The sequence below is a fragment of the Xiphophorus couchianus genome, chromosome 8 (genome assembly GCF_001444195.1).
Source record: "Xiphophorus couchianus chromosome 8, X_couchianus-1.0, whole genome shotgun sequence".
NCBI classification, from domain to species: Eukaryota; Metazoa; Chordata; class Actinopteri; order Cyprinodontiformes; family Poeciliidae; genus Xiphophorus; species Xiphophorus couchianus.
In genome coordinates this window covers 9,902,277-9,929,224 of record NC_040235.1, presented here as the reverse complement: position 1 = coordinate 9,929,224, position 26,948 = coordinate 9,902,277, and the positions used below count along the sequence as shown (strand labels likewise).

Genomic DNA, 26,948 nt, shown 5'->3' with positions numbered 1-26,948 from the left:
TTTGGCTTGATAAGATTTAGTGTCAGGGAATATGTGCCCAAACCAGTGAGGTGCTTCAACTGTCAGAAATTTGGCCATATTGCAAAAATATGTAAAGGTAAAAAGAGATGTGCCCGTTGTTCTGGAGACCATGACTATGGTAAATGTGGAGTTGGAGTTAAACCAAAGTGCTGTAGTTGTGGAGGAGAGCATAGTGTCGCTTTTTGGGGATGCGAGGTAATGAAACGACAATCAGTGATACAGAAAACAAAAGTTACGCAGAAAGTAACATATGCAGAAGCGTGTAAAGTAGTTGAGAAAGAGAAACAAACTGAGAAGTCTCTATCAGGAGAAAAGCAAGTAATTTCAAAAATTATGGTAATGGTTGAAAAGAAAATTGAAGAGGAAAAAAAGAAAATGGTGACTTTTATTGCAGGAGTTATAAATGCAACATCGGATGTGAAATCAAAAACGGAAAGGATTCAGATTATTGTAAAGGCAGCATGCCATAGTTTAGACTTAAAGAATATTCGGTGGGAGGACATAAGGGGAGAACTGTGTAGTCAGGCAAGTCAAGAAGGATAGTCTCAATATTGCAATGGAATGCGAGGAGTCTTCTGTCAAATGGGCAAGATTTTAAACAGTTTATTTACGAATTAAAAGAAAAACCTGATGTAATTTGTATACAGGAAACTTGGCTGAGGCCTTTTTTGGATTTCAAATTGGATGGATATATTGCAGTTAGATATGATAGAGAAGAAGGAAATGGGGGAGGGTGTCTTTCTCTGATTAAAGAAGGTATTCCGTATAAAGTTATTGGAAGAAAAGGAGATTTGGAGTATGTTGCAACTGAAATATGGGTGGAAGAGAAGGTACTGTTGGTTTTAAATTTTTACAATCCTTGTAAAAAGCTTGAGGTAAGTAAACTTGAAGAGATGGATATGAAAGGAAATGTTATTTGGTGTGGAGATTTTAATGCACATCATTCATTATGGGGTAGTGGAAAAGTAGATTATAATGGGAACATTTTAGAAGAATTTCTAGATAGTAATAATTTGGTTTGCTTGAATAATGGAAAGAAGACAAGAATTGATATAAATTCAGGTAAGGAATCTGTACTAGATCTGACATTTGTTTCTAGCTGTTTAGCTCCACTATGTGATTGGCAAGTTAAAAATAAGTCATTTGGTAGTGATCACTACATTATAATCAGCAAAATAAGGATGGGCCAGGTGCATAGGCCTGAAATGATAGGAGGGAAGTGGATATTTGAGAAAGCAAATTGGGAGGTATTTTATAACCTATGTGATAGGAAAATTTTAAATGTTCAAAATGATCACAGTATTGAAAGTATGAACCGAGTGATTAGTCAGGGTATTTTAGTTGCTGCAGAGGAGGCTATTCCAAAAACATCAGGGAAAAATAGGAGAAAGTTGGTTCCATGGTGGAATGAAGAGTGTAGGAAAGCAGTTAGAGAAAGAAATAAAGCATTTAAATTGGTTAAAAGGTCTCATAATTTTCAACATTTAATTGAATATAAAAAGTCACAAGCTAAAGTCAGGAGAACAATAAGGAGCACAAAAAGAGAATACTGGAGAGGTTTCTGTGACACAATTGGCAGTAGTACAAAACTAGGGGATGTTTGGGGGATGATCAAAAAAATGGGAGGAGATAGAAGGGAATGGAGTTATCCTATACTAAATAAAAATGATATAGTAGCTGTAACTGACAAGGAAAAGGCTGATATGTTAGTGAGAACATTTGTGGAGATACATAGTGGTAAAAATTTATTAGGTAATGAAATGGAGGGAAGGGAGAGAACTAAAAAGGAATACGATGGAATCTTAAGAAGAAAGAAGAATAATAATGATCTGATGAATTATCCTTTCTCTATTGGAGAGCTAAAAAGAGCTTTGGATAGAACTAGGAATAGTGCTCCAGGTAAGGATGAGGTGTGTTATATTATGTTAAAACATGTAAGTGAGGAAGTTTTAAATAAATTATTAATTTTATTCAATAAGATTTGGAAGGAGGGGAGACTGCCTTGTAAGTGGAAAGAAGCTATTATTATTCCGTTGAAGAAACCTGGGAAAGATCAGAGTAACCCTGTAAATTACAGACCAATAGCTTTAACATCTAATCTGTGTAAACTGATGGAAAGGATGGTGAATGAGAGATTGACACATTATTTGGAGTCAAACCATTTAATTGCTCCGTATCAGAGTGGTTTTCGTAGAGGGAGAGGAACAATGGATCCTATTTTATGTTTAGAGGATGTTATTAGAAAAGCTCAGATTAATAAAGAAACTGTTGTTGCTGTGTTTTTTGATGTGGAGAAAGCATATGATATGTTATGGAGGGAAGGGTTAATGATTAAATTACATCAGATAGGTATAGGAGGTAATATGTTTAATTGGTTATGGGATTTTTTAAGGGATAGAAATATTCAAGTTAAAATAGGATGTCAGTTTTCGGAAATATGTAAAATAGAAAATGGAACCCCTCAAGGAAGTGTGGTAAGTCCGACATTATTTTCAGTTATGATCAACGATATTTTTAAAGAAATATCCATTGGTTTTGGTAAGTCACTTTTTGCTGATGATGGAGCATTATGGAAAAAGGGAAGAAATGTGGACCATCTTATTGTTAAAATACAGGAAGGTATAGATAAAGTGAGTAAGTGGGGAGTAGAGTGGGGCTTTAAATTTTCAATTGAAAAGACAAAAGTAATGTTTTTCACAAATAAAAAAATAGGGGTTGATAAGAAGTTGTGTTTATATGGGAAAGAGTTAGAAAGGGTTGATTGGTTTCGTTTTTTGGGAGTAGTTTTTGATAAGAAACTAACTTGGGGAAATCACATAGAACATATTATGGAGAAGACTAAAAAGGTTCTAAACATTATGAGGTGTTTAGCTGGGTTGACATGGGGTGCAAATTTCGATTCCCTTAGAAATATATATGTGTCTCTAATTAGATCAAGAATAGATTATGGGAGTGTGGTGTATGGATCAGCAGCTAAAACTAGGTTAAAAAAGTTAGATGTTATTCAAGCCCGAGCACTGAGAATATGTTTAGGGGCAGTTAAATCAACACCTATATGTGCATTACAAGTAGAGTCGGGAGAAATGCCATTATGCATTAGAAGACAGCAGCTAATGGTAAATTATTGGATAAGTTTAAAGGGACATAATGCAGATCACCCGGTTAAGAAATTATTAGGAGAGTGTTGGGAAAGAGGAAAGAAACAAATGGATAGTTTTGGGTGGGTTGGGGATAATAGAGCGAAAATTTTTAATGTATATTATAAGGAATTTAGTCCAACTGTATTGTGGCCTTTGAGACCGACATGGACTTGGAAATATATTAATGTAGACAGAACTCTAACAAATATTAGGAAAAGGAAAACATTAGATACTTGCCAAGAATTTTATAATCACATGCAGAATAAATATATTGAATATTTGCAAATTTATACGGATGGGTCGAAAGACCCTAACAGTGAAGCAACCAGTATAGCCATAGTGATTCCTGAATTAAAGATTAGTATTTCAAAAAGAACATCTGATTATTTGAGTGTGTTTGCGGTAGAACTAGGTGCTATTTTAGTAGCTTTAGAATGGGTGGAGGAAACTAATAGGAATAAAATAATAGTTTGTAGTGACTCTCTATCTGCGTTGACGAGTATCGGAAAGGGACGTACAAAAAATCATCAAAATATTTTATATGAGATTATGGCGGTTCATCATAGGATCTGTGAACAAAATAAAAATGTTGTATTATTCTGGACTCCTGCTCATGTAGGTATTATGGGGAATGAAAGAGCAGACAAGCTGGCGAAGGAGACAATTAAACAAGATGATATTGTTATGCAAATAAAGTTATCTAAATCTGAAGGCAAAAGTATAATTTGGAAAGAATGCAAGAAGATATGGGAAGATAGGTGGGTAAATGAAATTAAAGGAAGACATTTATTTAGAATACAAAAAACAGTCGATGTAGAAAGGATCAGAGGATTAAACAGGAGGGAAGAGATAATTATAAATAGAATACGAACTGGGCATAGTTTCCTAAACGGAACTCTTTTTAAGATGGGGAAACACCTTACTGGTTTATGTAGATGGTGTGATGAAGTAGAAACAGTGGAACATGTTTTGATTAAATGTAGGAAATACGAAAGTCACAGAAGATTATTAAAAACAGAACTAGGTGTTAGTAGGGAATTGAAATTTGACAAGGTGATCGATCAGCTGAATAATATTGAGGGGAAAAAGAAGATTTTTCGTTTTTTAAAAGACACTGGGATTTTTAAGAGTCTTTGAGGAGTAGGTAGTAGGAGTCAATAGAGGGCAGTAGTGCAACATAATTGGATGCAAGCTGCCGTTAAAATCTAAAGAAGAAGAAGAAGAAGAAGAACACTCCACTTAATCGTTACTTCTGCCCGGTCCATCCCCCGGATGACTGTGAAGGAGCGCACCCGCCACCGAGTTACTAGGCTGTCTCGTTTAACCATTCATTAAATTTGAATGGGCGTGGCTAGAACAATATTTTTTAAGGCGTTCAACACAAAACAAATGCTTAAACAGAACTTTTATATTTTATTCAACAATTATTCTTGTGAATGGGATTTAGCAAGTGGACTTTTTAGTGCAACCTCCCTCCAAAGCTGCAGGTTTGTCCGGTCAAAGGCATCGAGGGTTTGAAGGGATTAATCAACGCTACCTTCCCAAAAAGCGTTTTTAACCCCGGCAGACCAATTATATAACCGCATTATACAATAAATGGATCGCCATTAAAGCAAATGCAGTGACACGGACAGTTTCTGCACAAGCCGAGTGGGAGAAATTGACTTCCTGCACGATGCGCGTCGTCCTTCTGAGCAGATCTCCATCTGCCTCTGCAGGCTGAGCTGGCTCTCGTCTTCTTTCTCCTCCTCTTTCCCTTCCTCCTCCTCCTCTTCCTTTTAGCTTCAGCAGAGCCCAGGGAAAAGAGTGGGTTGACACTGTCTGCTTTAAGACTCGCCCCATTGTTGCGTAGTTTGCAAGGGAGAGAAAAAAAAACAACAGTCTACTCTCCCTACGTGCTTCGATCTAGTCTGATTGGAGCAATCCAGACGGGTGATTTTCCTCTGAATTCTACTGCAGTTCTGTTGGGAACTATGGTTCTGCAGAGAATGATCCGTGCTGTCATCATGGGACCTCCGGGATCGGGGAAGGGAACGATGTCTGCGCGCATTATCAAAAGTTTTGGACTGCAACACATGTCTAGTGGGGACATTTTAAGAGCCAACATCCAGGATAAAACGGGTAAGTTAAAACCACAAGCAATTTATCTTTAAGCTTGATTAAGATTTTCAAACCCAATGTACTTTCTACTGTACTTTCCCTTGTATTTTCATTTTGTGGAATACAGACACTTGTGTTCTGCACGCTGTGATAAGAGCACCACCCTTATATATTTCTTATCTTGCGGCTACATACCACAGATCAGTGGCATAAAACAGTTTTTTTTTTTTCTGTTAAGCTAAAGTCAAACAGGTTTGTAAGTGTAATGAAGGTGTCCTTTTTATGTTTGTACTGCAAACATTTACACCAAATACCTGAACTTTGAAAGGTGGTCGCTTCTTCTTAAATTCACCTTGGAGGAACATAAAAAAAGAGCTGTAAAGATAAGTGTTAACTGTGAACTTTTGTTCCCTGGGTAGGAGGATTGGTGATAAAGAAGCTTTCTATAACAGCTTCATGACAGAGAAATCATTATCGGGGCAGAGAAGATGTCATATCTGCACTGAATCGGGAGTCTTCTGCAAATTTCCAATGGTGCATTTATTTCCCCAGTTTTCCAGTCTGTCTTAAGTTTTGCAGCTATAACCCTTTAAAACTGAAGCAAAGTTTAAAAACTGCTGATGCAGGCCAGAGGGACTAAATATGTATACTCTGCAAAAATGCATCAAGTTCAAGGGTTAAATTTAGTCAGTTCTCATTTATGTATTGCAGGAATGTTTCTGTTGAGTAAATCAAACATGTGGCTCGATATTTAGTGTCATTAAATGAGTAGTAATGATGGCTGATTGAATTTTGCTCTCCAGTCTTCTGACTTTAACTACTGACCTTTTGCCAGCCTGATTGTTCTACAGTTTCTCATTAATCATTCTCAGAGAAATGCAAATTTGGTTTGAGACCTTTCCTAGTACTAACTCTTTGCATTGCAGTAGAGAAAGTCCTGTATCAATGCCCTTGATATTAAAAAGACATATACCGTGCAGGTTGTTGACCTGCTTCCTTAAAACCGGGAGAAAAAAGCCTTCAAGAGTTTCTGTTGTGACGATCATCAAGTCTGACCTTTTGCACTGCTTCATGCTCACGTCGGAAGCAGAGTCAGGAAGTTTCGGCAAGACTTGTGAGAAAATGACTTCCTTCAGTTGAATTCTGACCTCCTTGAGTGAAAATGACAAAACAAAATACACACACACACACACACAAAACGGTTTCACCTTCTCAGTGTCCTTCATTCTCATTGCTTGGTTTTTTCTTTCCTTCGCACTTTGCAAAACTATTCACAGCCCTTATACTTTCAAATGTCCTCTTGTTATTTGGTTTTTATGCAGTACAAACTAAAATCTAAAAATATTGTTTTAGTATATTTTAAAAGAATATAATTATTCATATTTAACCTAAAATCCCTAAATAAAATCCAGTGCAACCAATTGCAATCAAAAGACTCATAGTAAACAGAGTCATTTTAGTAGAAATCCTGCTTTTGTGTAAAGAGGTTTGTAAGAGGAGGTCAGTGAACAAGCAGCTCCATTCAGACCAGAGGACACATCAGGCAGCTCGCCGATAAAGCCGCAGAGAGATTTAAGGTAGGATTAGGTTATAAAACAATGTCATACGTTTTGAACATTTCCTAGGGGACCGCTCAATCCATCACCCTAAAATGGGAAGACTGTGGCACAAATCCAAACACAGGAAGACATGGCCGTCCACCTGATCTGAGAGGGTGGGCAAGGAGAGCATTAATCAGAAAAGCAGCCATTGTAACTATTCAAAGCGCTATCTGAGGTGGGAAAGTAACACTGTACCTGCCCCTGAAAACACGGTCTCTACTGTGAAACATGATTGTGCCAGAAAAGGTAGATGGTGGATAAAGCTAAATATCCACCTGGAAATACGGGGAGAAAAGTTGTTCGACTTGAAAATGTTAAACCTTTCTGGAGGAGAGTGACCTTTAATACACAGCTAGAGTTACAACAGTAGACACATTCATGTTTCCCCCATTTTTTTATAAGGGGAAAAAATGTAGAAAGGAGACATGATTACTTTTGCAAATGACTCAAAATAATTGTATGCAATCTTATTAATAAAGACATAAAGAGTCATGTCACTGATCATTATTTCTTTGAGTCATTAATAAATAATTTTGTCCATCTGTTATACCAGTCTAGACAAATTACAACTTATAACCATGTGCTTTGGACTATTTTGTTTTTTCGAAATAAAAAATTGAGAATTTGTGACTGTCTTGAATTCTGTATCTTTTTTCTGACTTTACAAAAATGACTTTAAGTACAAAAATGACTTCAAGTAACGTCTATGCTTGTATACTTTGAGTTGTGAAATGTGCCCTTTTCTTGTTGTGAAGCCAAACTCCAATCGTTGTTTTCCAGCTTTTACAACCATAATTTGGTGTCATTCGATCCACTTTATTCTTTCCTGCACTGTTAAAAAAGAGAAGGCATGATCATATGTGCCAACTGATGATCAACACAAATCCATCTTTCAAATTCAGTGTAACCTCTGCATTTAAAAGATGTAGAGATGCTCTCTTTTTTTTTTTTGGTAAATTCTGAAGATGCAGATGCAGGAACGTTTTTCTTCTCAGAATATTCAAGTGTTGGTATTGTTTAGTCTTAAGCCATAAAACCAAACCTCAGCTGTTCTTGTGAAGAGCTATAAGTCATCTTACCACCACGGTAATGTCTCCATAAAGCCGATGACTGGTCTGGAGTCATCAATTACTAAATTAAATCCAGCACAAAGGACCATATGGCGGCTGTTTGTTTTGACAAGGTTTGAGGAGCCAGTTTAACGGCTGGTTGTTTGCGGACTGAAGCTTCAATTAAAAAAATGTTTAGGAGCTTACTTCTCTTTAGCAGCTGAAAACAGTAACAACTGTCCTTTTGTGTGCCTTAAAATTGAGTTAATAAAGACAAAATGATCATTGTATTAGCTATTTTGAGAAGAGGTTTTTATTTTTTAATCATTTTCCACTGGACTGTGACTTTAATGCCTTTAATATTTGTTGGAAACCAGCAGATGCTTCTGATGCCAAAACCACCTGCAACCATAACTTTTAATCTTATTGAGTTTTATATGACAGAGCAAGATACATTATTTCATAATTAAGGACATGTATTCACAGGCTTGTTTTTTTTCTCCTTCTAAAAGTAACTCTGAAAAGTGCAGCATGCATTTATATTCAGTCCTTCCTTAATCGTAGAGCCATGTTTTGTGGTAGTGCAGCAGGTGTTTTGGGATATATCTCTAGAAGTTCTACTTTGCAAAACAGCTGGCTTAGTCTGGTTGGGAATCTGACAGCTTGTTTGAAGTTTTCCACAGATGCTTGTTCAGATTTATGTCTCAACCTCAACTGGATCATTCAGTCACATAGATATGTCTTGACACAAATAATTTCCTTGTACCTTTGTGGTATTTTAGAGTCATCACCCTGCTGGATGGACAGTGAACCATCTCCATTTCTGCAGCCTCTGGTTTTCTTCCAGGGCTGTTCTGTATTTAGCTCCATTAATCCTCCTGTAAGCTCTGAATAGCTTCACTAACCATTGGGAAGAAATCTATTCCTTAGCATGATGCTACCCTCACCATTTTCTGTTGCTGTGCTTGTCAGATGCTCAAAGCTGGATATATCGTTTGATAAACTAAACGTGCTTTAAACATGTACCTGTCTGCTGTGTTCTTTGGTCTCCATGATGCTTTTTGTCCACTTAAGTTTTCTCTGAGGACTTCACAGTGCATCTATACTTTATACTGTAAAAAAAATATTTGTTCAGATTTAATAGTGGTACACAGTAAAATTGGACATGAAAAATCTGTGAATTGTAAAACAATTTAAAACGTTTTATTTAAAGTGAAGCCGCCATAACTAAATTATAAGTGAAAACATTTCTCATGAGGTTAAGTTAGAACCAGATGGGCTCTACTTGATGTTAACTATCAGAAGAAAGGGTTCTGAATTGTAAAACTAATTACAGATTTAAAATGTGACAAAAGGTGGAAAAAGTGATCCTTGCAAAGAACTTAAATAAGCTTTGAGACTGATTTAAAAAAAAAAAAAACCATTTAAAGAAAAAAGAGCATTTTCTAACACATGAATCTCCATCTTCATCGTCAGAGCTCGGCCTGTTGATGAAGTCCTGCATCGATCAGGGACAGCTGGTACCTGACGACATCATTTCCCGTCTCATCCTGAATGACCTGAGGAAGATAGACAGCAGCGGCTGGCTGCTTGACGGTACGAGGCCGCGCTCGTCTGTTTCGTTTGCTTCTTTTCTTGGAAATGATAGCAGGGGGAACACGTTATCGGCATTGACTGTTTGAGATCACACAACCTGTGTGAAGCAAGCCACCAACAGTTATTTCTAGTTATTGATAAACCACTCAAGAGAGCCGCTGCCTTATTGTAACTTATCTGCATGGAGATTTTGGTGTTTTCCGTCAGTTTGCTTGCCTTCCTCACGTCTGTTCATCTGTCTTTTATTCCCAGGATTTCCTCGGACTGTGTCCCAGGCAGAGGCTCTCGATCATGCCTTCGCTTTAGATACGGTCATCAACCTGAATGTCCCTTTCCAGACCATCAAAGAAAGGCTGACCTCTCGTTGGACTCACATCCCCAGTGGCAGAGTCTATAATACAGATTTCAACCCACCAAAAGTTCCTGTAAGTATGCCCTCTCTGTCATATGATTTTCACTCCATAATTAATAAAAATGACCAAGGGGAAAATTTAATGTGCAAATATGAGAAAAGTAGATTAATTTCTGAGAAAAGCTCATTTTGGGTCTGTGGGAAATTATTCCCAGAGGCAGACTGAACAAACATCGATGTCTGACCAGGAGCAGTGTTGACCCAAAACAACATAAAGGTGGAATATAGATGGGAGCAGAGAGAGGAGAGTGACAAGTGGTTCAGCAGGTCACAGCTGTCATGGCAACTTAATCTGACCTTGTTAAAAGCTTTGCTGTAAAATACTGAGAGGGAAAAAAAAAACCCACATGCCTCTACTTTCCAGCAATCCAATGAGACATGAAGGGATGGTAAACTTGCAAAAAACATCACCCCAGGGAAGCAATTGGAGACTTGAAGGAAATGGTTGTCATGTAGACTTGGTGAACATTCCCCTCCCCCACCTTGTCAAATATAAGTGTGTCTTTGTTAAGCCAGTTCAAGTTTTTTTTAAGCTGGTTGATTATTGCTCTGACTGTAGATGTGTGGCTATTTTCTTGTAGACTTGCTACAAGAAAATACTAAGACTACAACTGAATTCAGATGTTCATTTGTCTTTCCCATTTTGAAGACTGGCTGAAAAAAGTAGCATCTATCGTGGGTTTTTTATTTAAAAATTATCCACTGAATTGACTTGTTGAATTTTTTTTCTAAAACTTTTATGGAAGCTTATACAAATGCATTCATAAGGTGTTTTTTTTTTCTTCTTCTTATCTTTACCACGGGTGCCAGTAATGACTGGTTAATTATTGCTCGATGCATTAAAACCTCTGTAAAAAGCTGTAATTTTCAAATTTGGACAAATGGTTTAAAATAGTTTTTTTCTAGAGGCAGCATGAGTGCTACAGGTGATATTATGATGCATGACATGAAAGTGAGACAGAATTAGAAGCAGAAGGCAGACAGATGATTTATAGTTTATGTTCCTTTGGTCACATGTCAAGATTTCCTGTTCATTGTTGAGCAGCATCACATATGTGGATCATGATTGGCTTCTAGTGCTCCTGTTTGGCAAAGGAAATGTTTACAGAAGGAGCTTGGTCAAAGAGGCCAAATATGCAGTGGCTTCCTCTTTATTCTAGCTCAATAAGACTTGGAAAAATGAGATGTCAGAACCTTTATTTTCCTTCTTCTCTGCAGATCAGTCGTTTAATAAATAAGTATGTCTAACTTAAGCAAGGAAAAGAATTATATCTCAACATTTTTGGCTTATTATTATGGTTAATTATTAAATACATGAAATTAATATATTGTTAATCATTTAATGGTTGAAAACATTAACAATAAAAAATTTTTTAATAAAAATTCATTAGCAAATTATTATTTTGTAAATGAAATACTTATGCTCTTATTATTATTATTGGTATCACAAGTAAATAATAATTACATAAATGATGTAATTTAAAATAAATAAGTTACTTTTCATTATTAACTTATTATTATTAACTACACACAAGTATACTAAGATATAACAAATTATAGCTATGAATTACAGCAACACCCACAATTTGCACATTTATTCAAATATATCCAACAATTCTGTCTAATTGTTATTAATAAATACATAAAGTGCCAGCATGTTTCTCGTCCTCTCTCCAGGGTTTGGATGATGTGACAGGAGAGCCTCTGGTTCAGAGAGATGACGACAGACCAGAGACGGTCACACGGAGACTGAAGTCCTATGAAACCCAGACAGAACCCGTCCTGGAGTTCTACAGGTAGATGCAACGTAAATCAAATATAGAATAAACTGAATTCAGATAGTTCCGTTTAGAATTAGTGATGTATCAATTGTTATTTTTATCAGTAGATTTATTTTTCTTTTTAAAATAAAATTGTGTGCAAAGAATATCTCACATTTTTGCTAACAATTAATTTCCTCAACTACCTTTTTAAGATACATTGCAGAAGCTTTTCTATTGTTCACACAAAACCCACCAGACTGCTTTAACAATTTCCACACAACATATTAAGTTACCTTTTGGATTTTGTGATTTTTCCATGAGGTTTTTAGTCTTTTAAGCTCCCAGACAGTTTATTTGCATTTAGTTCAGCAAGGAAGAACCAGAGACAATCGGCTCCTCTTATCCTGACAAACGATCACATGTTGATCGGCCTAAGTCATGTGAGCACTGAAAGTGAAGAACAAGTGAGTCTTTAGTAATGGCTGAGTGAACTAATTTAAATAATTTCTCTCAAGAATTGCACCCAGGATACAGTTTATTTATGCTTCACTTGCTATATCTGAATAATTAAAATCCTTTAGCTTTATCTCTGGATGGGTTAGAAGCAATAGAGCTTCAAGTAGTCGAGGGGAAAAAATGCATAAATGTAGGTAAAAGGTCACAGCTAATGAACCCTGACCTCTCCACACCCAGTGACCAAGTAGCTGCCTAAGAATCACATCCCAAGGGGAACTGCAGGGTGGGGAGGTTCAGCTCAGATTGTGTTTCTCCTCATGTCATGTAGGCAGAAATATGTTGAGTGTACATTACAGCTTAAATTAAAATGTGGCAACCACAAATTTCAGTGTATTTCATTAAGATATAATATGTGGCTAACCAACATAACGTGGAAGGAACAGTTCCCTTTTTTTAACACATGAAATCTGAAAAGTGTGGCATGCACCTGTAGTCAGTCGAAGACTCTTTGAATAAATACTACTCTTTTTTTTTTACAGCAATTATGAATAAAAATCAGACTTTTAACATGTTTATTTGGGTTGGTAATGTTTATCCGTTTTACCTCGCAAAGATTCTCCAGGTATATCAGACTAACTGTGAGAATATCTTTTCTCCACAACCCTCTTCATCTGACCTCACAGATTTAGTTCTGGACTTGTACTAGGTCATTTACAAACTTAAATTATTCCTCTCATGAAGTGCTTGTAAGATTCTGGTCCTCCAAGCGCACTGCCTTCTTCTTCTTTTTGTTTACTGGCAGTTTGCAAACGGTTTGCCTTGAGAAACACAAGTTTAATATTGAAAATTCTCTACAATCCGTTGATGGAGGAACAAACAGATCATCCTTTATTCATATAATGCCAGACTTCTCCCAGTCAATTTTTTTTTACCGACTTGATAAAATCCTCAGTTCCATCCAAAGAATGTTGTCCTTGGAAGAAAAGACAACATTCAGCTTTTGCAATGTTACTGTTGTTCTAGATTCTCTCCAGTTATGCTCGCTCCTGAATGATACCTTAGCGCAATGAGATTATTTTGCTCCAGTGTAACCTGTCTGCAAACCGATGCTTTAGCTCAAGGATTCAAATGAGTAACTCCCAGGAAATCCTCTTGTGATAGCTCGAGTTCATTTGAGGTTGACCTGAATTGACGCCAGGTGTAAACTTAAGAGGACTAAATACTAAAATTTCCTTAAACGATCCTTCAACAATATTAGCTCCACACTTGTGCAAGCAGATTTGTTTGTGTTATCAGTATAAAGCTTGCATTATATGTGCATTTACTTTTGACAACCTTTATAAATACACTTTTCTGAGTTTGTGTTTATTTTTCTCTTCCAAGGAGTAAAGGTGTGCTGGAGACCTTTACGGGAACAGAAACCAATAAGATATGGCCGCACGTTGAAGCTTTTCTCCACAGAAAATTCTCCTCCCTCAGTCAAAGAGCTGCTTAGCCTCAGCAAAATCCAAGAACGGCTGAAGTTTACTGATGGGAAAACCACACTGTGCACCGTCCAATCAAAAATGCATCATGTAAATAGTAGTCGAGCATAGAGGAATTATGTTTCATTGAAAGTAAAGCCCTTAAATTAGCAAATGAAGATCTAGCTCTTTTACTAAAAACAGAATAAGACTATTACCTATGTTAGAAAAAAAAATATTTTAAAAAAAATGTTCTTAAAACCTCTGTGTTGTTGAAATAATTTGGGGAGAACTCAGATGAGTGTGTGCCTCAAATCTTTTTAACCATTTGCTGTTAGTGTGTCCACTCTGTGCCTTTATGTAGTCAGAAGTTAACAGCTGACTCAAACTTGAAGTTTTGCAGGAGCACAACATGAAGGGGTTACATTCCACAAGATGCTGCAGGAGGAACTGCTTTGGCACGAACAAAACCAGGTATAATTCTTCTAAATGTAATCCCAACACACACAACCTGTTGGCATGAGCTAAACATCATCAGCAGCTTTTTTAAAAATCATAAATCCTGGAAAGGAGGCTATTTTGTTGTAGTGTAACAAGTGTGCATCTCAGTATAATGTGGCCCATTTCTTCTGCAGTGGCTGTTTCCTTTAAGCAGAACATGCTGTTGGGTTTGATTCTCATATATGTGCCTTTTGCTGCTGTCCAGCTTGATAAAGGCAGGATTTTTAAACACTTTGTTTTCCTCTAATCATGGACCAATTTAAATAATTTATAAATGGACATTTATAATAATGGATATTTTTTCATTCTTACAAGAATTGCTTAACAGCTACTTTCAACCACCTCAGGTCTTACAAGTGATGCCTCTGAAACACTCCATTCTTATACATTTCATCATCCATTCCTCGTTGTGACTATATTCCCTGTGAGCGATAATTGGCATTTATTTAGTCTGACCTGACAGCAGAAAAATAGATGAACACATACATGGACACATGTTATACAGGGTCAAATGTTGTTGAAAGGTATGAGCTTGCAGGTTTTGCACATTGTTCTGAATGTTTACCCTGTGAAAAAGCCTTAATAATGCTTCTGTGCAGTGTACTGTATGTGGTCATTCTGGTTTTTTAAACACTTCCATGCATTGTTGAAATGCAACAACCATCTTTTCATGTACAACTCAGATATTTATGAATCACAATAAATGTCTTGTACTGTACACTTGAATGACAATGTGTATTTTCTTTCATTGTTTACCATTTATTGACTTTGACAGCAGGACTGTATCCTCTATCTGTGTCAGTAGTTTAATATTCTGTCATTCTGTCTCATTGGGCAATTTTAGTGTTAATGGTCCACATGCACATTTATTGACTAAAACCAGACATCATGCACATCTCCATATTTGTTTTGGTTGATTGGTAAATGCCTAAAAAGCTTTTGAACAAATGTCCTCTTTATTCCAGCACCGTAATATGACACTAAAAATTAGACAAAAATTTCAGTAATAAATGTAATGCTGAGGATGTTTTCTTTCTTTTCGTTTAGTATCTGTATCAATGCAACCCTCACAGGCAGAAGCTCTGCTTTGCTCCACGGAGGCTGAGTAACAAAATCGGAGTCAAAATGCAGCAAAGCATGACTCATGGAACTGATGTCAATTATTTTTGCCTTTATTTTTAAAGAGGCAACTGAAAGCAATAACAGTCGGCCACAGCACATGATTGAGTTTTGATGCATGTAAGTCATTCTGTGTGTAGTGGTAAAGAGCAGCTGAATGCAGAACAGATGCTGGAAATAAGGATTCAGAGCTGCAAAACCAATGCATCATGCATCTGCCTGTAGTCCCAAATGACATTCCCCTAACTGCAAAACCCATCTCACCGATGGTGTTGCTCAGCAAATTTTTACATTGTTTTATGCAGATCAGATTGTTAAGATCATGGAAATTGTTACCATGGGAACAGAAAAACGGGAGCCCATTGTTGAGGTAAAAGCTCCACGGCGATGAGAAAATGTAGACAGTTGGTGACATGTTTAAAATGGAAGTTTGTAACAAGCAATGCTAATGTCTGCATTTGTTCAGCTTGACTGGGGAAATAGAAATTAAAAAATAAATTATATAATTATATGAATTGCCTATTAGTGTTTTTCATCTAAAAATATGTTTAATGAAATAGTTATAGTTACACACACACACAATCTTTTGGATCAGCCCTTTTCCACCTAGTGCTGATGCTTTTTTTTTTTTTACAGATGTCCTGCTTAAAGCTAAACCCACACTAGACACTTATGCTTAAGTCTTGATTTCAGATACAGCTGGCCTATGTTAGCTACGTGCAATTGGTTTCTATCAGAACAACTTGATCAGAGACAATAGCTGGAAGGGTTGGCTAAAATCTCAATTAGAACAACCATTTCTCCAGAAAGAAGAATTTACTTTCATCTCTTTAAAATCCAGACAGTATCTGGATAACGCCTGCTGTTTACACCTTTCATATTGAACATGGTTATTTTTTGTATATTACACAAGTCAGCTGAATTATTTTTTTTTACTGCTGAGCTTTATTATAAACTAACAGGTACATGCAATCTGATGAAACCTGAGAGCTTAAAGAGCTTAAGCAACATCCAAAACTTTAAACATCTCTCATAAAGTCAGGTTTTGTTCATCACTCAAAATACGAAATCATTCGGGATAAATGGAAAACTACCTAAAAGTACAGAAAAAACTAGAAAAATGATTTGCAGACTGATGGAGCTCAACTCAGAAAAATCCTGAAAGGAAACCTGTGAAAGGCTGCAAAGAATTAAGAGTGGTGCTGAGGGGCCATCAGGACAGATTCATGCATTAAAGAGGTCCAATTCAGGTTTACACTGTAATTCAATTGAGAATATATCATACATTTTTTTTAAATGTTATGAAACATTTATCCCATTTGACTCAGCATGAGGCCATCTGTAAAGAACACTGTAAATTAAAAATATGCTGTATATTGTACTTTTTAAGCATGAAATGTTTAAATTCAGTTTATTAATGGGGTTTAGACTAAACCTTTCTGGACAACATGTTGGGATACGTTTTGAGAGGGAGTTACTTACAGTAATCCTTAAAGTGCATCAGCTGTTCACTTGTTTACTCGGCACAAGTGTTCAAAACAACAATTTAAAGCCACTGATGGCTAACATTCTTGCTGTCTCAACTATAAATACCATAAAACCACACAAACTATAAAACAGGTGACTCTTGGTGGCAAAAGCATAGAAAGGTTACCATCTTGAAATGTTTCTTTACTGGTTTTGGTACATCAGTGCAACAGTCCAGACTGACTGCAGCAGCTTTGCCTGAGAGATCAGCAGTGAAAATGGGAGAAAACCTGATCAAACTGATGTGGTGATTAGAGAAAATAAATGGCAAAAACTGTAACCACATTATTTATTTTTCCTCTGCTCATTACAACAAACAACTGCTTCATTTAACATGTTCACTTTAACCGCTCCTTGTAGGTGAGGTTAGGGCAAAAAAAAAAAAATCCAGATTGTTCAGAGGAGTAAGTTGGAGAAGTAAGGCCTGTACTGCACATGATTTTGTAATACATAACATAACGGTGTGTATACCAATAAGGTACATGTAGCTGGGAAACTCTTACACATACAGATTTGTCTACAAACAGGCTGATAATAAACTTAATTCAAAGCATTTTCCCCCTTCACATTGTCAACAGCCAATCACATTTCTGATTCAGCTTAGCAAATCACAAAGCTCCTGATTTTTCAGATATTGTTCTCTTAGATTTTCACATTAATTGTTGTCTGTACTTTTTGAATTCTCTGTGTTTTAAGAACAGCAAAACATCAGTTTCATCTTAAGAAAACAGAGGAGGTTACACTACAGCATAGCATAAGCATTTATTGGCTAGCAGGACACTCTGCAGCAGTAGCCAAATGCAAATGAAATGTTAAAAAATGTTTACCATGAGCAAAACATAACTTCCTCTTGGTTCTGCTGAAAGAGGCAACACAAAGGATGATCATGTCTCCATTTATTCCTGCTCTGTAATGCCGTTTCAGCCTGCTGCGCTGGATGAAGGCTTACAGACTCAATAAATGCTATGTGGACCGACGAGTGAGATGGGAGGAAAGCAGGAGTCGAGGCAACAGTCTTTATATCTCCATCATCCGGATGTCTTCTGTTTCTGTAGTGTCGTCCTTTGTCCATTTTCCTGTATTTGTCCACAGTCCAGCCTCTAAACAGTGCTTCATCTTGAATTCAGGATCCTCCTAGAAGTCAAAGGCAAGCAAAAGAAATAAATTGCCGAAACAATAAATTCTGTAAGTATTGCATAGGCTGAAACCAACAAATATAGCTCTGAAGTATATTTTACACAACCAGAAACGGCTAAAAATAGTGCTATGTGAGACATGATAAAGAAATAAAAACATTGAAATCCAAAAGCAGGACCAGCTTCAACTTCAATAAGCTCAACCATCTTGAGAAACAGGATTTTCTATTACGGAGTAAATGTTTGGCTGCTAATCAAGCTGTGGGGCCGGCAGCGGGGGATGTGGCCCCCTTTCTCTACCTCGCTTACAAAAACCTTTTCAAAACAACAATGAAAATGTTTGCTGAATAGAATGTGGAGAACTAGCTTATTATTGGTTCTCTGGAGATATACCAAAGGAAACTGTCTAAATGTTAAAAATTCCACCACAAAGTAAGTTTTTTTATTTACACATTATTTAATATTTTCAACAAAAACTGAGAGCAGCTCCTCAATAACTGTGAGTTATTACACAACTGCTTTTCTTTAAAGTGATAGAGTTTGAAGAACTCCATCTACATTACGGCTAATAGGTTTTTTATTAAGAAAAACAAATGGGAAAGAATATTTGAATGACTCCCACCAATCAACTTGAAGCCTTGGCAGCGTCAAAGAACTAGATTTTGTGAATCCCATAACCTTCCATAACTACACAGGGAGAAGTCAAAATTTTAAAGATTGTCATGAATCTCAAAACTCTTGTCTACCAAGAGCATTTAAGCTCTATGAAGTATTATATAAAATACATTTCCATAATCAACCACAGACTTTAAAGTAGCAGACTAGTCTACTTTTAACCTAAAACGGAGGGGCAAGTAAAAAGATTTTCAGATTAATATTTTTTTTACCAATTGTTTGATGTGACACCTGACACTTAGAAGATTATTAAAGCTGTTAAACCGTCAAATGTGGTGTGAATTCATCAGAGTCCAACACGGTATCATCAGCAGTGTTGTATAGTAACAAAGTAAAAACACTTCACTACTTTACTTAAGTATATTTTGGAGTACTTCATACTTTCCTCGAGTATGAAAATTTTTGATAACTTTCACTTTTACTTCACTATATTTCCGAACTTAATTGCGTACTTTTACTCCGATACATTTTCAATGTGTGGTTTAGTTACTCGTTACAAAAAAGCGAGAAAGAGAAACGCAAGTGTTTTGACCCCACCTACTGATTGACTGCAACAAAGTCGGTAGCCTGCTTGCCTGGGCTTGTTCATCACCTCCAATAGGATACACCTGTTTCGCTTCTCCCATTAAACACAAAGCAAGTCTCGCAATCAGCAGCAGCCACATGGAGGAGGAGACGGAGACCACAACGACTGCAACTACGTCAGACACGGCTCAATGTGTCCAGGGGAACCACCAGCTGGTGATGAGAGCCCATGGCCTTATTTAAACACAATATACTCTTTCGTGGGTGTTAAAGATTCGTCGTACCGCATGCAGTTTATGTTATTCCTGCCCAAAGATGTGGAAATTCTTTCTTACAAAAACTCCCCGTCCAACTTGAAGAAACACATCGAGGTAACGTCTTATGAAATGGTTATAATCCTCCTGTTTCAGTAACTATAGCTTGGTCACTAGACACTATTGTGAAATCTTGAGCATAACGTTACCTGTATAAATGAACTTTGTTTGGCATTGTTTCAGTTCCACACGTGGTGTATTTAGCTTAGGCCTAATGTTGACTGTAGCAGGCTACCTAGACTCCTCTGTTCAAGGGGGGACAGAAGCCATAGCGATAGCAATTTAGACTAAATTTAACGAATATAGAAAAGGCATGCAAGTTCAAAACCAGGTTTACAAAAAAGGTCTCCCTCTTCAGATGCCAATAAGCTGCATTTCCCTCCCAATTCTTTTTTTCTTTTGCATAATGACCAGTTGTGTGCACCACCTACTGACTGTAGCATTGACTGATTCACTGATTTGTGAAGTAGAGTAATCGTAACAGCTCTTTTTCTTCATGTTGGCTGCATTTTCTGTACTATTTATTTTTCTCATTTTCAGCACTGACCTTACTTGAAGGGAAAACTTAAGGCTTACAAAAACGTTGTATTTTCTGTCCTGGAGGGTATACTAAGAAGCTGGTTCAGCTGTAAAGCAGGTTACGTTAACCTTGTGCTATAGGTAAAGCACCTAATTTTCTTAACTAAATGATGGCTGCAGGTATATCTATTAGCAGGTTTAATTTTGCCTGCACTTGGTTGTGTACATTATTTTAAGTGTATTTGACAAGTTTACCAAAATATAAAAAATGTCATTCAAACTGCATTTGCTTTGTTTTACTTTTTACTTGTACTTTTCATTACATTACTTGAGTACATCCATTTTTACAGCAATTTCCATACTTAAGTACAAGAAGTTTCAGATACTTTAAGACTTTAACTCAAGTAACATTTCAGTCAGTGACTTGGACTTTTACCAAAGTCATATTTTGGAGAGGTACCTATACTTTTACTTGACTCTGAGATTTCAGTACTTTATACAACACTGACCATCAGCATAAAAACAGAAGCTAGTCTTCAACTATCCATAAAAGAAGTTAGAGGAGATGTCTCCTCTAACTTTCACACAGAGTTTTGTTGAAAATATGTTTTTTGGACCACTCAAAAACCTGCTCAGACAACAAGATGCAAATGTATTTTTGCCTCAATAGCAAATGATCCACAGCACCAAAGCCATTGAATTGCTGAATCATAAATAAGTTTAAGACAACTAAAATCAACCGCCTGTTTAATAGAGACGGCTGTGAAGGACAGGATTACCTGACTGGACTCCAGAAGCACAAAGCCCATGAGGAGCTAATCGAAGAAGACAGGACTTTGCTAACAAAGTAACAGGAGAGCATTTAATCCATCACTGGATTACAAGAGTTTATGTTTCTTTATTTTGAAAACCTATAATTTGCTTTTTAAAGTGTAAAAACTGGCTAAGGGGTGAATTAACTGAAAATGACTTGTTCAATAAACCCATGATAACAATAAACAGATGTGTTTATTGTCAAGATAAATCATTTAAAAAACAAAGTAGGTGAAATAGGTCCACTGAGATATTTAAGTGATAATAAAGACTACAGGAATATCTAATCAAGGTGCATTTTTAAATACACCTTGATTTGTAGCACAAAGTAGAAAAAAATGCCTTCCTTCATTTACATTTTTTTCATTCAAGCTAAAAAATTATTAAAATTCAACTACAAATACACAAAAAAAACTGACTCCGATGTGTACTTTTTTCATATGAAACACAGGAATATGCAAAACTAAGGTTGCGTAGAAAAACTAAACACAGTTGGAATCCCAGCATATTCAATTCCAGATCAGATTACCTATTATCTGAGAAATTAAGCATCGTACCCACAACTATATCACAGATCTGAGTTTGCATGCTAAAGTGACCAAAATATGAAAAATGCTGTTTGGATGGAAAAGATGGCAAGAGTATTCTTTTTTTATGACTAAAAATAATAACGTAGCAACGCAAACTTTCAGCTCAAAAAAGCAGAAGGTTTCTAGGAGAGTCTCCTTTGCAAAGATGAAACCAAAGCTGAGATGCACTGCATTCTTCTTTGTTCAGTAAATAATGACACTGTGACTCCACTAAGGTTTGATTTCAGTCATTTTAAACCCAGTAAACCCCAGATCATCCTTAGAAGAGCCGAAACACAAAACTCTAGACATGAAAGAGGGTGTACTTTCTTTTTCCCTATGACAATGTGTTGTGTGTACATTGCCCAACACCTGCAGGAGTAGAATCAGCATTCATAAAAAAATATTAGTCAATACACTACAACTTAACAGAAAGTATTCCCTCTTTTTATCATGAGTAATATAAAATATAAAACATGAAGTATTACATATTGCCTAGGATGAAGGTACTGTTATTTTATCTTTCAGGTTTGTCTAAAATGTGCATTAATATATTTTTATTTTGCTTATATGGGCAGTATTTATTGCTCAAAACATATTCCTTCCATTTATAGTTGTAAGTCTAATTTTAAAGGACCTCATAATACAAAAATGTCTGATTTATTGAGGCTTAGACAGATAGGAGAAACTTTACTATGAGAAGTTTTTTTCAGAAAGAAGTTGTTAAAAGACAGATTGAATTTCTGCAAAGATCTGCAGCCAAATGCACTAAACTGAACTGCTAAACTGCTGTGTGCTGAGCAGTTTTTGGCAATGTTATAACAAATATTCTAAAAATATATTTTTTACCTTGGCAATTTTTGGTAATACTTGTACCGACTTTAAAACAACTGCTTTTTAGTGCCATCTATCAGTTGAACAGGGTAACCACAAGAAGTCACAAGATTTAGTGACGCCTGAGAACGCAGCAATGCTCACCTGTGATATAAAATCTGTTGTTACTTTGGTGTTAGGTCTACAGTTTGTGTCAAAGCCCTGATGATCAACGTTCAAAGCGTCATTTCTACATTTCGCTGCATATTCTTCAACTCTTTGTTTGAAGGCGTCAAGTTCTGCTCGGAAGACTTCAAGGTAGACGTCCTGTCCCTCCTGCAAAGCAACATGTAAAATGTTTGTTTATAAAGCCTCGGGTCATAGTTGTAGTATAAAGATAGCAGATATAGATACATTATACAATATATAAACTGTCTGTGGCTTACTTTCGCTTTGTGGAAGAATTGCCTGAAGCAGCCACGAGGGTCTTGTTGAGAATTTGAGGCCATTTCTAAGATAAACTGCATAACCACGGCTTGGTGCGCCACCTGCTCCATCAGTGCTTCTTTCTGCAAGGCCAAACACAGAATTAGCATTAAGAGGGCTATGTTTAATACACGTTTGACCTCCTGAACTGTAAACAACGTCAAAAAATGTTTTTATTTCAGTATGCACTGCCTCTTGTTTGGAAACGACAATGATGAAAATCTCCGGGAAGTTTCAAATGGTTATAAGAGAGGACCTGAAGACCCTGTTGTGTAAAGCAAAGGATCACCTTAGCATCTTTTTGCTTAGTCTCTTTATAACTGTTGAATCATGAACATCAGCCTAAATGAGTTCTGCAGGACTTTTGAAGTTTTCTGAGTTTTTTTTTTCTGTGATGTCAAAATAACACCTTCATCATATTACCCCTTCTTGCTGTAGTCGAATGCACCACAGGACTAAGAAATTTGCTGTTTCCTCACAGATGAGCTGCGGCATGTGTGAAAGGAATCGCTGGCTGTCGTCCCATCTCCGTAACATACCTGAGACAGGAAAGTCATGTTTTATCAAAACTTGAAGACTGAAAACACAAATTTGGAAAATTAGATAGTCTAGACATTTTTAATATGCAGAAAAGGAAAATAGCAAATTTAGAAAAAACTGGCTTTATCTGGAACTTTGATTAGCCTGAACAAGTAAAAAGAACAAGTAAAAAGAAAGAGATGTATCCTTTACTTCAAAACTAAAAGTTTAGTAGTGAGTGCCTCACTTACCAAAATGCCTGAGCTCTTGTTCATATTTCTGGAGAAATGTTTTGCAGGTGTCCTGATCCATTTCCACAGGTTGATGGTGCAAATTAATAATACTCTAAAAGCAATAAAAAACAATGATTATACCAACACATTAAAAAAGCAGACAGGAGAAATTAATTATTTTTCCAACAGTATGACATTTTTTTTCTTTATGATACACCTTATCAAAAACGTCCCAACTTCCAGTGGCACCGAGGACGGGACTGCGACTGGGCTCTGGGACTGCCAGCATGCTCTCCTTGCGACGCCACTCCTCCTCTGTGTTTGTGAGTTCAGTCGGGCAGACGAGGGTCCGCGCTCGCTCCTGTTCCATGGACTCAGAGCTGTGGACCCCCAAAGAGCACATCTGATCCTGCGCTTCAGCCAGCCGCCAGCTGGAAACGATGGAGGCTTTCACACAGCGCTGCTGGCTCTGGCAGAGTGACGCCATGGGGCAATCACAAAGGTGGGACGACGGTGACTAGAGAAATGTCAACACGGGAGAACTAACATTTTATTCTACTTCAAGAGAGTTCCTAAGCAGATGCAGCAACTAATCTTTCATGAAGTTCGTAGAGAAAAGGTGCATCTTAAGCCCTAACTTGTAATATTCTATATTGCCTTATTTCACTGAAAGTTAAAAAGCTAAATAAAGAAAGCTACACCTTTCTTTGCAATGATCAGAATTTTTCCGGCTGAATTTTATTATAGTTCTGTGTTTTTTAGTAACGACTTTCACAAATAACAGAATAAAAAAAGTGGTTCAGTTCAGGCTCTATGAGTGGTAGTAATTATCAATCCAAAATAAAAATTATTATACAGATATCTCCATTTACGTATCAAAGTATAACTTCCCAAACTTCAATAGATATTAAATAAGTTCATCAACATATAAGCTCTTAGTTAATGTGTTAGAAAACCCAAATTGGTGGTGTTTTTTTTTTTTTTTTTAGCTTTGATGCCTTTAACAAATAGTTGGGGAGAAAAGTCAGAGTTTAACTAGCCAATCGCTGATCCAGATCTAATTCCAACCTTTGGGCGATTTGTTTAACGGGCACCTCTATATGCAGAACAGAGAAAAGTGAGATGGATACAAATATAGAATAAAAGAGCAAAAAATAAATAAGAGCTCTGTTGTGTCACTAATATTTGGCACTGAAGTAAGCCTTTGAATTGTTTTAATCACTTTATGCCACCAAACATAACAGAGCTTTTTTTATTAGAGACTGCAGCTGTCATACCACTACGGAGCCCCTAAGGGGACATGGAGAGAGAAAAAAAGGAAAGAAATCCCGACTTATTATCTCGAGATCCCGACTTATTATCTCGAGATCCCGACTTATTATCTCGAGATCCCGAGATCAGTACATAACGACCTAATCACAGTGATGGAGGACACCCACCCATGGGGTAGATATATAGATTTTTATTTCGAGCTTGGGCTTGAGTATAAACACATTAAATCAGTGCTTGACAGCAGACATGGATTTAGTATTAGTGAGAGACATCTGAAGAGAGTTTTCAGAGCGCGGGGACTCATTCGGCGCAAGTCCTTTTCCGACTTGGCAGTTTTGGTAGAATTCATTAATAACCAGCTACAGTCCTCTGGACAGCTTCACGGTTACCGATGGATGTACGCTAAATTGCATGTGCATGATATCCTCCTCTGGGACATCTCTGGACCGCAGAAAATGATATAAGTCGTCCTCCATAATCAATGTAGACACACTCCCCCACGTTTACCGCATAAAAACATGCCTTTCCCCCCCAAAAAAGTAACTCGCGATTTTTCAGAAATGTCGCGGGATCTCGAGATAATAAGTCGGGATAATAAGTCGGGATCTCGGGATAATAAGTCGGGATCTCGAGATAATAAGTCGGGATTTCTTTCCTTTTTTTTTCCTCTCCATGTCCCCTTAGGGGCTCCGTATACCACAGAGGTGTGCTCATGATTTGGGATGTGGATGGATCAGAGATGGAGAAGTTTGTGAAATTTGATTTCACTAATCATGTATTTCGTCCGCTTGTCACGTTTTCTATTGTCATGTGAACTTTTAGAGAAATATCAAAGTGAAGTACAGCACACGTTTTTTTTTTAGACAACGCTGTCTTTGATTTAGTTTAGCTACTCCTATAACACAGCAAATAAGCTATGTTAAGTGCTGTAAACTCTTTCTGAAATAATTCAGACCACTAAACGTCACAAAAACAGGCCTTACCCAAAAACCTACTTCTTAATGTAAAATTAGTGCTTAATTACTAATTACTCTGAAAGAATGTTAGCTTGTGGAAAATTAAGTTGAATGCTAACACATCAGCTAATAATTAGCATTAAAAGTTCATTACCTGGTGGCTGGGAGGGACACCAGTTAAAGTCCTCGCTGGCGAATTTGGGTCGCCATTCTGCTTATCGTTTGTATGAAACGGAGCTCCGTGTCCCGTCCACGCCATAACCGCAAAAGCAACTCTCAAGAGGACCGTGCCCGTTGGAAAGTGCTAGCCTATGCTAGCTATGTTTGAGGAATCTCACACAGTTTTGCCTCTTTATGCTCAGCTGTCAGCCACGGCTATATGAGATATGAATAGCGACCTGAAAAGCCAAGGGAGGAAAAGTGGAAATATGATTCGGGATAGCAGTATGTCGGCGCTACAAACAATAACAACAACCGTTGCTCTAACTAAAGCAGGCTGCAGCTGTTTTGGGACATGACGTATTGGGTACGTAGTGACTATGTCCCACGTGACTGTGTACCACGTGACATAGTCAGAGGTTTCTCCAGGATTCTATTTATTTCTAGCAAACTTTTCCTTTAGGCCAAGGGCAATTTAAAATGTCGCTTCGTGGAATTTAGTGGTTCTCTCTTTCATTATGTGCAATTAGCAAAACTATGAAAAAGACCTATATTGTTTCAGGTTAGTATTCACACTTTGTACTTGGTACTGTTAATCATGACGTTGCAAAATGTTGAAACCTTTCAAGAACTTTTAGACCAAAATTGGTTTGTTTTAGTTTTTTATTTTAGTTCTAAGTTTAGATTTTAACTTAATAAAATGTCTAGTCTCAATGTGTAGTAGTGAGGTTAAAGGGTAAAAAAGGTGAAAAAACAACCCCCCATACCCCATTAAAAAAAGAGAAAGAAAAACAGCATCAGCCACCAGTTCCAGATTCTCCTGATGAATTTTATTCCAATTTTGGCTCTGACATCCATTCTGAGCTTCTGACATTTCACTGTTCTTACATTGTATTGGCAACACACATGCACTTCAATGGACTAAACCACAATGAAACAGGTCAAACCGAACAGCAAACTCTAAACCAGGGGTGTCAAACTCGAGTCCTCAAGGGCAGGTGTCCTGCAACTTTTAGATGTGCCTCTGCTGCACCACACCTGAATAGAATAATTAAGTCATTAGCAAGGCTCTGGAGAACTTATCTACACAAGGAGGAGGTAATTAAGTCATTTCATTCCAGCGTTTTGTACCTGTGGCACATCTAAAAACTGCAGGACACCGGCCCTCGAGGACTGGAGTTTGACACCTGTGCTCTAAACAGAGAAACAAG

At 37.0% G+C, this 26,948-nt stretch overlaps 2 protein-coding genes across 2 annotated transcripts; one reads left to right on the top strand and one right to left on the bottom strand.

Annotated features, from left to right (window-relative positions):
• Positions 1-4,697: 4,697 nt before the first annotated feature.
• On the top strand, positions 4,698-14,820 carry ak3 (adenylate kinase 3). The gene is made up of 5 exons (XM_028025525.1): positions 4,698-5,282; positions 9,388-9,507; positions 9,760-9,932; positions 11,597-11,715; positions 13,522-14,820. Exons 1-5 carry the CDS (start codon positions 5,135-5,137, stop codon positions 13,631-13,633), a joined length of 672 nt encoding a protein of 223 aa, XP_027881326.1. The 5' UTR covers positions 4,698-5,134; the 3' UTR covers positions 13,634-14,820.
• Positions 13,849-26,116, bottom strand: cdc37l1 (cell division cycle 37-like 1). The gene is made up of 7 exons (XM_028025524.1): positions 25,733-26,116; positions 23,568-23,867; positions 23,369-23,462; positions 23,022-23,137; positions 22,559-22,681; positions 22,278-22,448; positions 13,849-17,882 (listed from the first exon to the last, which is right to left on the bottom strand). Exons 1-7 carry the CDS (start codon positions 25,835-25,837, stop codon positions 17,766-17,768), a joined length of 1,026 nt encoding a protein of 341 aa, XP_027881325.1. The 5' UTR covers positions 25,838-26,116; the 3' UTR covers positions 13,849-17,765.
• Between the last annotated feature and the right edge of the window lie 832 nt (positions 26,117-26,948).

Coding starts and splice junctions, on each gene's coding strand:
- cdc37l1 (XM_028025524.1), bottom strand. CDS start 25,837: ATGGCGTGGACGGGACACGGAGCTCCGTTTCATACAAACGATAAGCAG. Junction 23,868..25,732: donor GTGTCCCTCCCAGCCACCAG/GTAATGAACTTT, acceptor ACATTTCTCTAG/TCACCGTCGTCCCACCTTTG. Junction 22,682..23,021: donor TTCGACTACAGCAAGAAGGG/GTAATATGATGA, acceptor TTGGCCTTGCAG/AAAGAAGCACTGATGGAGCA.
- ak3 (XM_028025525.1), top strand. CDS start 5,135: ATGGTTCTGCAGAGAATGATCCGTGCTGTCATCATGGGACCTCCGGGA. Junction 5,283..9,387: donor CAACATCCAGGATAAAACGG/GTAAGTTAAAAC, acceptor CTTCATCGTCAG/AGCTCGGCCTGTTGATGAAG. Junction 11,716..13,521: donor CCCGTCCTGGAGTTCTACAG/GTAGATGCAACG, acceptor TTCTCTTCCAAG/GAGTAAAGGTGTGCTGGAGA.